Source organism: Palaemon carinicauda, chromosome 38, assembly GCF_036898095.1.
Source record: "Palaemon carinicauda isolate YSFRI2023 chromosome 38, ASM3689809v2, whole genome shotgun sequence".
NCBI lineage: Eukaryota > Metazoa > Arthropoda > Malacostraca > Decapoda > Palaemonidae > Palaemon > Palaemon carinicauda.
The window spans coordinates 1,424,242-1,439,326 of record NC_090762.1 but is presented as its reverse complement, the minus strand read 5'-3'; the positions used below and the strand labels follow the sequence as shown (position 1 = coordinate 1,439,326).

Genomic DNA, 15,085 nt, shown 5'->3' with positions numbered 1-15,085 from the left:
GTTCAAAAACTAGATAATATGGGAGTTATGGAAATTGGGCGGCAATCAGTTGGACCTGAGCTACCACAAGACGCTCAAAAACTAGATAATATGGGAGTTATGGAAATTGGGCGGTAATCAGTTGGACTTGAGCTACCACAAACACATTTACATAGCGGAGTAGCATTACCAATTCTCCAACAAGTGCTAAAAGCTCCTCTTCTTGCTAACTTGCCCAAAATACCAGATAACATTGGAGCTAAGAAATCTGCTGTCTTTATAAAAAGCAAAGGAAAAATACCATTTGGGTCTACACCTCCATAAGCATCAAGGTCCATCAACAGAGCTTTAATTTCACGAGATCTAAAAGCTAAACAAGTTAGTTTAGCCTCAGGAAAACAGGAATGAGGAAGTTCAAGTTTTTCATTACTCTGTTTACTGTCAAAAACATCAGCCAAAAGGGTTGCCTTTTCCTTTGGACAGTGAGTGACTGAGCCATCTGGTTTAAGTAAAGGAGGAACTGTTGCATCTTCACCAAAGAGTGCAGATTTAAGGGTAGACCACCATTTATGTTCCTAAGTTGTACCAGAAAGGGGTTTCTTTTATGGTTAAATTGTATTCCTTTTCAGTTGAGGCATAAACTCTCTGAGCAAAAGCTCTAAGCTGAGTATAGTTATTCCAGGTCAGATCTGATCTGTTACCCTTCCAAAGATGATAGGCCTCCTGCTTCTCCGAATAAGCACGACTACAATCATCATTGAACCATGGTTTGTCCTTCATTCGGTACCTTAGCACACGAGAAGGGATACGCCTATCAATTATGTTGACTGGATTCTCATTCAAAGGGACAACAGGATCAACACTACTATATAATTGTGACCAATTCAAGCAAAAAAGATCATGCAAAATCCCATTCCAGTCTGCTTGGGATTTCTTAAATTTTACAACAGTATGATACATCAGGGACAGGCTGCTCAGTCTTCACTACTAATGAAATCAAAGCATGATTAGATGTCCTGACTGGAGAACCAACCTTACTAGTTATAACGCCAGGGGAGTCAGTGTATACGAGGTCCAAGCAATTACCAGACCTGTGAGTAGCTTCATTTATGATTTGCTCACAGCCTGATTCAGAGGCAAAGTCTAAAGCTCTTAAGCCATGGCAATCAGTAAGAGAGATAGAACTTAACCACTCCCTATGGTGAGCATTAAAATCACCAACAAAGACAAAAGAAGCCTTTCTATCATCTTCTTGTATCTTAGCCATAATGATAAGAAGACAATTAAAGATAGAATCATCCATGTCTGGATTCCGGTAGATCGGACACAAATAAAAGTTATGCCTGCCACAAACTTTTAGGATAAAAAGATTTTCATGTACAGTATATGACAATTCTGTCGCTTTTTCTGATCTTAATGTGGTTTTTAAGGACATTTTTCAGTGCAATTTATATGTTATTTTTGTCAAGAGCAGTTCTCTTTCTTAATATTTTGCTTTGTGTTAAATGGATTCATATATAAGTTTCTTGTCTTGCATCCATACTATGCATTTTGATTGTTCTTTCCTTGCTCACTGTTTTTTGTGTACAGGAAAAGTTTTTAAAAGATAGTTTTGCAAATGAATTAACTGCATCCTATGTAAAATCATAAAAAAAAGACTCGAAGGGACTTTTCCTTCATCAGTATTTCCTTTGCTTATATCCAGCTTCAAAATTACAGCATTGTATTTTGCCTGATTATTGAAATAGTTTAAGTAAAGAAGTGATGTAAATTAGTTGCTTGTGTCTTGTTGTAATGCATGCGCTCACCTGAACATACAAACCATTGTGTTAACTGTAGTCTTTTCATTTTGGTATTTGGAGAGCAGAATGCCCAGAATTTAGTAGGAGAAAGCAAACGTGATTTCCAACAGGTAAGAAAAACGCTACTCTCTGGGGATGGTACATATTCACTTCTTAACCCAACCTGTTTTCCTTTGGTCTTCTAATGACACATTGTGGAGCACTCCTTTTTTACTTGTATCTTTGGGTTGATTCGCACTATAGAGTTATTTTTCTAATGAAATTACCTGAAATTCATGTGCCATTCATTCAAAGAACACAAAAGAGGTGCTAGTGAAACGAACAAGCGAGTAAACCGAGTCCTCTCTAATCCACTTCCATTTTGAATCATTCTTAAAAATGTTGTAGTGTTGGCTATAACGACTTTTTTTTGCTTTGGATTTCTGCATTTAGATGGCATGGGGCTCAATTCCTTTTCGGTATTAATAGAGGTACAGTATATTGTACAAATTTGTAAAACCAAAATTTTAGGCTAGTGGTAAGTGAATAATCTGTTATTGGCAAAAGTGAATCCTCATTTCAAATGCTTTCTTTGTAGAGGTCTTGCATGCTCCATGCTCCTGCAATTTGCTGAGTGTAGTCATTTACGAGAAGAGCTTATACAGTATTTGATTTTTTATTTCTTCCATTACAGCTAGAGCTAAAACTCGGGAAGCTAAAATGGAGAAAGGAGTCTTAATTTAAGGCCATTTTCTATTTCTCCTGTTGCCCTCTGCCCTTCATGACAGTGTGAATGTTGCTGTTTTTTTTTTGTTTTTTTCATGTTAGTGTGGTGCGGCGTTCTCGTGAACGAAGAAACCTTCTCTTTGGTATCTTCCCCTTTGACGTCGGAAACCCATTGGCTGGTGATCTCCCCCACTTCTCCGAGTGCAGCGGCCTTGGCCTCCACCACAGGGGAGTCATCTTTTTGAATTATCCTCCATTAGGATGTTGACATCGCTTGCTCCCTGCGAGTTCATCAGTGGGAGGCTTCTTGTGGCCTACCCAGAGCTGGACTTCGGTCATTACTCCTCTTTACAGATAGCGCTCTGGATACCTGCGCCTCTCATTTTTGTTTTTCCTCAGTGCTAGCAGCCAATGTAAGGAGGGAAAATTCAAATGTTCCTGCCAGCCTCTATATTCTATATCTTCGCCTGTGGCAATCCCGGACCTCCGCAGCAGTAGCTGCTCGGAACTCCTCATAGTTCTGCGGGTAACCCCATCAGGGGAACCCAGAAATGAGCTTCAGCTCCGTTTTCTCTGGCAACACTTTATGCCGATCTTCGATTTAAGATAGAAGTTGTTGAGGAAAGCAGAGAGTGCTACCTGGAGGTTCGCCTCCAGATGTTGGAACTTTCCCTTCCTAGGGAGAGTCCCTCCACCAGCCACTGTTCAGCAATCTTCTTGCTTGCGGAGAGAATTGCCGACGGTGGTAGCAGATATTGGTCGCCTTCCATCCACGGGGAGACTTCCTTCACCTTTGTTGCTCTTCCCTTCAGGGAATTCCCTCGGTGGGAATTGGATTCATCCTTTTCCTGCTCTTCATCTTTGGAGCAAAGCTCGCCCAGATCTCCTCTTGTCTAGATTCTTCTCATCCTGCTGTCTCGTCTCTCTAGCATGACTTTTCTCGCCCTTTATACTGGTCTTGCCAACAGTCTTGTCCGATTGCCAGCTCATCATCTCCGATTGCCAACTTGTCGATCACCAATCGCCAACTTGTCGATCACCGATCGCCAACTTGTCCATCACCAATCTCCAACCTGCCAATCTCCGATCTCCAGCTGCCGATCACCAATTGTCAACTCGCTGATCGGCAGCTCATCAATAGCCAAATGCCAACTCGTCGTTCGCCAGTCACCAACTCGCCGATCACCAGCTCGCCTATCGTCGACACAGTGCTGTTCACCAACTCAACCCTAGCCAGCTCACTGATTGTCATCTCAGATCGCTGTTCGCCAGCTCGCCGATTGCCGATCTCCAGCTCACCCACTGCCGAGCGCCAGCTCATAGTTAGACCGTTCGCCGGTAGCAACTCTCCAATCATCAGCTTGCCTATAGCAACTCTGATCGTCAGCTTGACGATCACCAGCTCAACGATCCATTTTGTATGAGATCCTCACTTTATTGAAGCATGGGCCTCCCGGGGATCTCTCTTCGGAAAGTACTCTCATCTAGATGACAAAGATTGTCTTTTCACCTCTCTCTTAGGCTTAAGCTACTTCAGCATTCCTCCTACGTAGATTTGAAGGAGTTTAACACAGATTTCCTTTCGTCAAACCTAGCCCAGCACTCTCTATCAACGAGTGGGGTGGCGCTTCATACCCTCTCGCCTTTTGAGGGCTTTGTTTGTTTCTCATAAAAATGGTTCCTTCGGTTCCCGAACTTGGAAGAACCTGCATTCATCTAACCAGGTTTCTTCATCGAATCCGGCACGTTCGTGGACGTTTGTCCGTCATGAACGTACGTTCTTCACCTGCACTTCATTCCTACTACAGAATGACTTACGTGCCATGTGCTTCATGGACCAGGTTACTGCTACCTCCTCCCTTGTTTCACATTTTGGTATAGGACTACCTCGGGACCAGACATTGCCTGGATACGAACTACGCTAGGTGCGCACTCTCTGGAAACTAATCAGTTTTTTAATGTGGTTTTGGAGGTAGATTCTTTGAATTTGTTCCTCTTCCTGCATCGGAAGACACAACCCCATCGAGTTATCATCCCTCTCATTCTCTCTGTCTTAGAGAATGGAATTCAGTGCTGTCTAACGCGAGAGCTATGGCAGCTTAGTTGCTAGAATTCCGGTCAACCATGGGATGGGGGACCTACTAGAACTCCAGAGCTTGTCGGCATGTTGTGTGCTCCCGGTTTACGTCAGCCTATACGTCCTCATGTTTTTGTGTTAGCACCCTCAGCCTCCATCCGTGAAATCCTTTCCTGGAGACATATTTGCCCAACCCTTCACGAGACTCAGTTTTCTTCATGAACTTGGACAATGTTTCTCTTCCGTAGCCGGAGCTCTCCCTTTGGCCGAACTTGTTCCAAAGGAATATCTTCCTTTCTCATCCTAGAGTGAGGTTTTACCAGTAATGGAAAAAAAAAACCCTCCTACGAGATCGAAGTACTTGGTTCGTCTTTCTCACCAAGGACAGAGGGTCCACATCTAAACTACAAGAGCATACAGTGTACTCTCTTTTCTCTTCCATCTTCCTTTAGTTGGTGGGAAGCAGTTCTCTCTTTATCCTCACGATCAGAACATCCAGTCTCGTGGGAAGATACTGTTCGTCAAGATACTGCTGAGCTTCTTTTGTCACTTCTTACTGAAGTCTCTGAAGTCTCCAGTTTTAGCCTCTGCTTGAGGAACAACTTTGGTCTTCAAACTATTATGCAAGGGGAAAGCTTGCAATCATACCAGCAGTTAGCCCATGGCTTCCTGTACAGGATTGACCACTAGGACTCATACTCCTAGTTCTTTTTCTTGGACACCTGTCTTCAGGCTGTCATGTCGAGGAATGGTGCTTTAGTTTAGATAGCACTGAAGGTGGTTGTTACAGGGGTTTTTACCCTAGAGTCAACCTTTCCCTTCAGGATTGGACTCATCTCTGAAGACTTCAGGAAAACTGGCTGATTCTAACAGTCTCGAGCTCCTCTGAGACATCTCGAGTTTATCTTGATCTGAGGATTGGAGTAATCTCAGGAGAGACCAGGTCTTTGTTACTTCTCAGATTTTGCCTATTATCAAAAGGCCAGACCGTAAACTATCTGACAAGCTAGGCATTATTGCATTTACAGGATGAATGATAAAGTAACAAAGACTACCAATGTGAAGTAATAATAATAAAAAAAAATGTAATTACAATTACTTGAGTAAATAAATACTTTCATGAATTTGATTGTTACATGTAGTTCTCTTGAATCTTACAAAAATGTTAGAGCTATACAAAATATTTTGGGATAATGTATATATTGAAGAAAAGGATATTGAATTCATAGTACAGTAGTGATTTATTATAAATTCTTAGCTACCAAATCAAATAAATTTGGCTTGGATTCAAATTTTATAAAGAATTATTCTTGGAAAAGAAAATAATATACCTATAAATATCTTAGATGCTCTTCTAATTTAAATTTACTCTGGTAAATGTTTGGAGAGCTCCTGTAATAGACATTTTTTCTGCAAGTTCCTCCCATTCTCCCCCCCCTTCATTTCAAACTCAAGTTAGTGTGAGTTTGGGAATTTTTAGCTTTCTCTGTGGGACTTCTAGAATTATATATCCATTTATGTTTGCCTTACTCCATGTATTCAAAGTTTCTTCCCTTTATTTCTGTAAACCTTAATTTAATTTACTGTTGGTTCTGTATCTGCTTTCAATCCTTTGCCTGCCTCAACTATATATCCCTTGCATAGCATACAATAGGTGGTACTAAATACAGTAGTATTTTCAAGATTCATTTGACTGTAAGCTTTATTTCTTTTAACCCTTTTACCCCCAAAGGACGTACTGGTACGTTTCACAAAAGCCATCCCTTTACCCCCATGGACGTACTGGTACGTCCTTGCAAAAAAATTCTGTAAAAAATTATTTTTTTCATATTTTTGATAATGTTTTGAAAAAAATCAGGCATTTTCCAAGAGAATGAGACCAACCTGACCTCTCTATGACAAATATTAAGGCTGTTAGAGCAATTTAAAAAGATATGTACTGCAAAATGTGCTGGGAAATAAATAACCCCCTGGGGGTTAAGGGTTGGAAATTTCCAAATAGCCAGGGGGTTAAAGGGTTAACTTATTACCTTTATACACTGTTCTCTCTATCAGGGAATTCAAGAATTTCAGATTTTAATGTTGAAACTAGAGTATGAAATTGTACAGCATGCCTGATTATTTGTAGAATTAGAGCAAGAAAGTCAAAACTTAGATTGAAGTTTAAATCCAGATGGCTCTAGTGCTTCAATTGATTAGAATAGCAGATGTGCTCCCTCCTAGTATGGCCATATTAGAACAGAAAACATGAAGTAAAAATGTTACCGATGATGCGTAAATTCATAAAGTTTTGTGAGCTTTCTAAACAAAACTTAGATATATTACCCTGCTTATTGACAAATCTAAGAGGTAATACAGAATCGCACTTCATCAGTAGTAAATTTAACCCTTTTACCCCCAAAGGACGTACTGGTACGTTTCACAAAAGCTATCCCTTTACCCCCATGGACGTACCGGTACGTCCTTGCAAAAAAATGCTATAAAAATAAATTTTTTCATGTTTTTAATAATTCTTTGAATAAATTCAGGCATTTTCCAAGAGAATGAGACCAACCTGACCTCTCTATGACAAAAATTAAGGCTGTTAGAGCAATTTTAAAAAAATATACTGCAAAATGTGCTGGGGAAAAAATAACCCCCTGGGGGTTAAGGGTTGGAAATTTCCAAATAGCCTGGGGGTAAAAGGGTTAATACCAAGAACCACTAAATTTGGGTTACAAAGAAAAGAGATACATATTCATTTACTAGTCCCTTGCAGATAATGACATCGACATATCAAAACAACAAAATAAAAATTCTGTATGGATATTACTTACAAAAAGCAAAACAAGGGATTGCACATTATCATCCAAATAATTTTTAATAAACATTTCCATTAACCCTTTTACCCCCAAAGGACGTACTGGTACGTTTCACAAAACTCATCCCTTTACCCCCATGGACGTACCAGTACGTCCTTGCAAAAAACTGCTATTTAAATTTTTTTTTGCATATTTTTGATAGTTTTCCAAGAGAATGAGACCAACCTGACCTTTCTATGACAAAAATTAAGGCTGTTAGAGCAATTTAAAAAAAAAAATATACTGCAAAATGTGCTTGAGAAAATAACCCCTGGGGGTTGAGGGTTGGAAATTTCCAAATAGCCTGGGGGTAAAAGTGTTAAATATGACTTTTGTACATTTGATACACAAAACGATTAATTAAAAAAAGAGTATTAGATGGTAGAAAGACCATGATAGCATAGCTCATGGATAAAAACCAAAAGCAAATCATCCACTTGAACTTTAGTGAAAAATAATGCTATATCGCATCTGATAATTGTAAACTCAAAATTAATAATGAAACTTTTTTTGACAATTAACAAAATCAACATTATCAGTCAAAGTGGTAAAATTCTAGCAACCAGAATAAATCAATAAAATTGTGTTCTTGTTGGAATTATGTCTTATGCCTTTTTCTTTCACATGAATTACTATAATCATTTTATAGCTGGAAAATTCTAGAGTTATTGTGTCCCAAAGATAGTATCAAAAGAAATGTAATAGCCAAGTATTATAAAAAGTAAAGTCGGACTGTATGTTCAACATTAGTAAGGGTTTGTATAAAGTGGATTATGTTAAGAGTTTAAAATTTGTAATAATGTACTGTAACTACTTTGTAGCAGTTTTGTTTTAAGGATTTTATGTTCAATTCCAACTTTTGGTTGTGGACTATTTTTGTTTGCCTATGCATGTTACTATTAATGGTTTTCTGTTTTGTCTTTTATTCTTATTTATATGTTTACTGTTCGTTTTTTAGGTCCCTCACTTGTAATGTACTCTGAAGAAGTTTACATATATTAATATAGACAAAAGAGCTTATTACTAAATTTATATACAGTATACATATATGCATATAGATTATACATGTCTATACTGTGCAGTACTTCAAATACAGTACACAAAGGACTGTACAATACATAATACATGGATATATCTATTGTATGTGAAACATGAATACATATGTACTGTATGCCCTTGATAAGATCCATCTTTATCCTTAGAACTCTTGCCGCCCTGAAAAGTGGTCTTAAAAGAATTGATGCCAAAAGTGCTAAACATTTCATGGAAATTTCCTAAGAGAATGACCATGCTCAAAATACATATGAATGATATACAGAATGTTCCAAGAGTTGGTCTTCAAGTAAAAAATTTCTTAAATGCAACAAGCATAACTTTGACATCCAGTTTATAACCCTCAACATCCCTGACTCGAATGTTTTCAGTTAACTGATATTTCTAACACTAATTAAGCTCTCCTGCAGATGTATCAACACTTTCTGTATGAAAGGATACTTAGGAAAAAAAAAGTTATTTTTTATAAATAGCACACATAGGTTCTTATATCTGAAAGTTTATAAATTGAATTTACCTCTTTGTAATTTACTTTCATAAACATTGTTCTAATGTCTATGCTGAAAATTACATCATGCAACTATATTTCTATTTTTAATAGATTAATGCAACAGACGTAACACGTGGGGCAGAGTGGGCAAGAGCCCAACGTGTAGGCTCTACAATGTCTCTAAACAATGAGGTGGAGATGTCAGAGTCCTCTTCACATTCTTCTTTAGCCTCAGTAGCCTCCACTGCACATGGACAGCATTCTGTTCGACCAAAGACTCGCACTGGGTCAACTCGTCGACCAAGAGTCAACTCCCAGGGTAGAAAGACAACAGGCTCAACCTCCAGAACGCGAGCTCAGGCAACTATTGTGAAAGCAAGCTCCCTTGAAGCTGCATCTGAATCTGAGTGAAACTGGATCAATATTAGTAGCTCACATATGTCAAGAGTAATGCAATTTATTTTCATTGTTAATGTGTATGATCTGTGATTTAGAGGTTTATGGAGAATAAAAGCATATCTGCAGATAGAGATCTACAGTATTCTACTCCAGATATTGCAAGTGATACTGAACCTGGATTTAAATGTTCTCATTCCTTCCTCCTCCATTTATTCTTTTGTCCTAATACAAGTATTCAGATTTCATTAGAATTTCTGCCATATGAATGAGAATGTTTACTTGCAAGGATGATTTTATTTTTTTTTATCTACCATAACAGCTCTGAAACAAATAATATCAATTTCCTTTTGTGTTTTCCCCTTATAATGGTGCAGTTTGAAGTTGGCATTTGATTACTGTTTACTTATATTTTGCATTTTTTGGTATGATTTTGAATATATGGACCAATAGCTGTAGAGCAACAAAGCCAGTGTTACATTGTTAATGGTGTATACCACAAGTTCTTGTATTTTCATTTAATTCCCAGTTCAACACCTTCCAAGCTGTGTTGGTTTTCTGCACAAATGTTATTCAGTATGAATTAATTGAACTTCCTTATTGAAGGATTTAGACAGGTTAAAAAGGGTGAGTATGGGTCTTCCTATGTGAATATTTTGCTGTGGTGTACATATATAAGAATACAGTGATTGCTAACATGGGAATCATATTTAAAGTTTTGTATATAAAAGAGAAGCTTTTAAATTGAAATATTAGCATTTACTTGCAAGTGGTGTTCTTATGCTGTACAGGGAGAATTAATGGTCACATTTATTATGAAGAGTCATTTGACTGATATTGTATTGTATCTTATACGAGTTACATGTTCAAGTTTGTCTGCAATGATATTTTGCATCCAAACATTTCTCTAGCTTTTTATTAAAAAAGTCATATCATACAGAAAAAAAAAGTTCATGAGTGCACGTGTATATATGAGTTGTTACAGCACAGCATGGTCCAGGTTTGTTACTGTACCTTAAAAATTTATATATTACTGAAGTAATCTTAAGAAGAGACTATAGTAACTAACCTAAGATAATAGTGATGATCAACAAGCTATATAAATACAAGAGTGCTTTTACTGCATGTTCCTTAACAGCCAATTTACAAATATGTTTGGACAGGTCACACATTAGTGTATCAGTGTAGTGATGTAGTTGTCCGTAACTCTGCTCATATAGGCTTCGCAGATCAAATAATTGAGGTCTTTCTTGGAAAATTCTCCTCGACAATAAATATGATTGCCGTCACATTGCTTTTCACTGTGAGGCTAAATCATTTTTTTATATAAAATTTCACTCAAAACAAGGAAGGCCTTATTGCTTAAAATAGAGATTATACTCTACCTTGACTGAGCAGCACTTACTTTCAAAGTACCATATTCTAGTGTCACTGGTGTTTAGAATATTTTACACCCAGAAATAATTTTGTCTGGAATATTTAAGTAGATAAAGTACTATTGTATCTGATATGTGGTTTTCTAAGCTAAAAGAATAGAATTCTAGAGCTGTTATTATCCCTTTTTCAAGCTTGAATCATTTTATGTGCCATTGCTACCATTGTTACAGAGGGCAAAGTATTATCTTCATGTACAGTACTGTGCTTTATGTTTATATATCTTTTGATTCTGGAAATCAAGCTGTATAACTTAATTTTTTTAATATTTTTTTGCTCTTTTTTTTTTAATAGTTGTAAATGCATAAATTGTAACTCCTGTTTATGTTATGTCTGTATGATTGTATAAGCGTAAATAAAGAATGAGAGCCAAAAATATATATTTTTATGTTGTGAAGCCCTAAGAAAGGGTACGTTGATATATTATTTACGTTTTCTAATCCATTAATTTCATAGTTTAATTTCTGGGCTCCGACCTGTGCCGCCCAGTGAAATGCTCCTTTAGCATCATTTCTAAGGTATATAACTGCTAAATGAGGGCGGCACAGGTCTCTCGCCCAGAAATAGATTTTTCCTTCGTCAAAATCCCTTTATTAGAGTGGTAAGTACAGTATATAATTTTATGAATGTGTAAATTCAAGCATATTGTATGGAACTTTATATAAGGAAAAGAAATCAATGAGAAAATAGGATATGAATGGACATTTTAACAAATTGGAATTTTAAAGACAAAAAATTCATCTTTAAATAACATTCAGGATACTACTATGTCAGTGTGGTACTAAAGTTAAATAAAGTCTTTTCACACTACAGCACAGTGAATGCATTCCAATCTTTACAGGTAGGGTTCATAGTTTCCAGCAAACAGGAAAATTGAGGTTTATGTTTAAAAGGGCATCAATATAAAGTTCAGGCATCTGCAACATAAGGGACAGTTGGACTGAGTTATAATAGTCCGTCTCTGATACTTTTCTTGATAACCCTGGTCCTCCAGCACATCATAGAATTTAGTTCACATTAGAAAAAAGATGCTACTAAGGAATTTTTAAAATTCTACTAAATACAGTTTTGTATCCTTAACGGTGCACACAGGCACATTCTGATTTGGTGATGCTTTTTTTAATGTACTGTGACTTCTGTTTTTATTGTAAGTCAAGTGCCTATAGTCAATTTCTTTTAGCGATGCAGATTTGCACCGACTGGCAGCAGTGCCCTTTTAGCTCGGAAAAGTTTCCTGATCGCTGATTGGTTGGACGAGATAATTCTAACCAATCAGTGATCAGGAAACTTTTCCGAGCTAAAAGGGCACCGGTGCGAGTCGGTGCAAATCTGCCTTGATAAAAGAAATAGACTATAGTATATTGAAGATAGTGTTTCTAAGCTGTATTGCTTTGTGTGTGTGTGGTGTGGGCCAAAAATTCAGCGTTATCAGCATGTTGCATGTAGGTGTTTTTTTTTTTCTGGGTCGATCTGTGGCGCCGGGTGAAAAGAGTCCTTCTTATATACCTTTTCTGATAAAACCTTCCAATTATACCAGAGAAAGATAAAAGCATGGAATGCTGAGGTTACAACCCTCGCGCGAGCACCTTTAGGGTGTCGTGTATAAAGCAAAGGCGCGTGAAATCCACTATTCACAGGTTGTCTTCCATTTAGTTAATTCCTTCGTCAAAGGGATGGGCCGATACAAAGGCCCTTGCCAACCACCAGCGCCACACCACCCACGCCACGACGCGAGCGCCATCTGAACTACATCCTTCTTTTTGGAATACTATGTGTTGATTTGTTTTGTGGTGCTCTCGGTCTTTTTTATCAATCGTGGATTTATTTTGTCATGTCCGAAGCTCCATCTTCACACATTCCAATGTTAAGTACCATAGTTTGTTTTGACAGTATTTTATTGTACCGGGCTTTTGTTTTATATCCAGTATAGTCTGTTTTAATTCCCGTCTGGCCTTTCATGGCGGCCATTGTTTGTTCACTTGTTGGGAATTCATCTTTGTCTGCCCGTTTAGTACTCTGTCACTTAGGTTCTTGGTTAAGTCCTGGCCTTATGCCTTTAGAACCGTTATTATTTTTATTTTTATTTTTTTGTGTATTTATGCTCATGGTACTTTTTGCTAGTAAGTCCAGCCTACGAACGAGATAGCGATTTAGCTTTGTTTTTGTTTAGTGCCCGCCCCTCCGAGGCGTTCGTCACTCGACTGTGCTATTTATTTAAAGTTTTAGCAGTTGCTATTCTTCGATCGTAGTGTTATATGGATGTACATTTTTATTTTATACGTTTATAATAGTGTTGTGTGATTTTTAGTCCTGTTTTTGTGTCCAAGAGAGCGAGAGATAGGGGTCCCCGTTTTCTGTTCGCAGTCACGAGTTACCCCTTTCTCTCGTTTTCTTTCTTTGCTCTGGTGGTTGAGCGGATTTCCCGTTTTCCGTTTTGTGCGTTCAACGGGTTCTCCCTCCCTCACCTCTCCACTGAATAACACATATGTTTATATGTTCAAGACCGTAACTCTAGTCAGTAATTTACCAGCTTTACAGAGAAGGATTTTGTTTGTGCTCTCCCTTCCATAGTACACAGAATGTAGCCCCCTAACCTGGACCACCGCTTTGGCCTTCTTTAATGCTTTATGCTATTCTGGAAACTTGGATGAGTGTTAAGGTAGGTAGTGCATTACTAACTAACCTAACAACATTGAAATGATCAAATGAATTCTAAATTTAGAATTCATGTACTGTACTGATTTGTCCATTCTTTAAGGATGGTTTGTCATCAAACATACTATCTGGAGTAATGGTGTTTTTGTTGGACCCATAGATGAATTTCATGCCAATATAACAGCCTTGCATGTTGTCATTGTCAGCAAAGGCTTGAATTACTGTAACACTCTTTGCCCATCATACGTATTTAATCATTTATTAAAGGTACGATGAGCGAGTTGTAGCCGGAGATAGTCAATGCCTGCTGGAAGGATCTTTGATCTAAGGTCATTAATGATATTACAGGCTTCCCAGCAATAAATGGCAATGTCAAATATTTTTAAAACCATTAATGTAATTAGGTCACATCAGAACGTTAAACCTATTGAGTGAAAATGTCATTGAATGTATAAAGAAGCATTGGGAAAAGGATTTAAAAGAGCTCCTTAAATAATTAACAGAAGAGGACGATGATGACGAATCAGGGCTACAGAATTTAACTAGAAAAACTCACTGAAGTGTTTAGAATGTCCTGCAAATCACAAGACAAAATAACAGGCTATGTCACATTTAGAACGGTCCATTATTGTGGCTTGAGGAATCATGGGTGCTATTCTACCTTTTTAGCAGGCATACTGTATAATGAATTAAAAAGGACAAAATAAACAATAAGGTTTCTAACAAAGACAAAATAATTCTACTGATTGAGAAACAGTAAAGAACCAAGCACCGTGAACATTGTCTGCTGGTGAAACTGTACCATCAACATCACCTTCTGCTGAGCCACAACTCTGTATTCCCTGCTACTCACTTCATCTCAGGGCCATCCATATCTCGACTTTTATCAAGTAAAACTGATCCAACTGAGCCTCATCCTCTTTCATCAAATGATTAGAACCTTCTGTGATGCTTATGCCATCATCACTGTACCACATTGCTGTAGGCATCTGAAGAATCATCATCCATAATGATCCACAGAGTATCAACAAGAACGGAACAGTTGGTGAGTATGCAAGTAGCAAATGGCATAGTTACTAGTATTGTATGTAGTATGTTTAGAACATGTCTAAGTTAAGGGGCCTTCATCAGAAATTCGAAAGTACAAAAGGTTTTGAAATGGTGTTAAACAGAAAACTCCACATTGCATGGAAGGTTCCATGAAGTACAGCTGATCCTCATATGGTATGGTATCACTTTGCTATTATCAATTGCCATAGTAACCACTTCTCACTTTATATAATCTGATTGCAGCTTTTTGTGTCAATAAAGCCTGGAGATACGCTTATAGCTATTAGCAAAATGAGAGAGTTTTTATGTTCATTTAAAACAGAAAAAGTTGAGTTATTGATAAAACTTGAAAGTAGTGTAAGCATGAAATCTATTGAGGAGCTTGGTGTTGGAACAATAATTATCTATGACTTGAAGAAACATAAAGATAACTAACTTTTGAAGCTATATGCAGAAAGTGATGAACTAAATTTAATGAAAAGTAGAAAAATCATCACACAGAACAAAAATTATCTGAAGGCGTGATGAATTTTGATTTTGGTTCTGTATTCGTCATCTTTGAGGCAGTGATTTTATGATTCTGGCAAGTATAAAAGGGAAAGGT

General features: G+C 37.6%; 1 protein-coding gene across 7 annotated transcripts in view; it reads left to right on the top strand.

Annotated features, from left to right (window-relative positions):
* Window positions 1-11,154, top strand: part of LOC137630370 (uncharacterized) — a 103,700-nt gene extending 92,546 nt beyond the window's left edge. For 2 of the 7 annotated variants that reach the window (XR_011041700.1, XR_011041698.1), the window contains exons 9-10: window positions 1,847-1,891; window positions 9,058-9,151. Coding sequence is in view for 3 of the 7 variants with exons in the window: in XM_068361800.1 (XP_068217901.1) it covers window positions 1,847-1,891; window positions 9,058-9,357 (345 nt within the window). In the remaining 4 variants the exon portion in view is untranslated. Of the gene's footprint in view, window positions 1-1,841; window positions 1,892-9,057 lie in introns of all 7 variants that reach the window. The other 5 variants (XR_011041699.1, XM_068361800.1, XM_068361803.1 and 2 more) reach the window with 5 other exon arrangements.
* The last annotated feature ends 3,931 nt before the right edge of the window (window positions 11,155-15,085 follow it).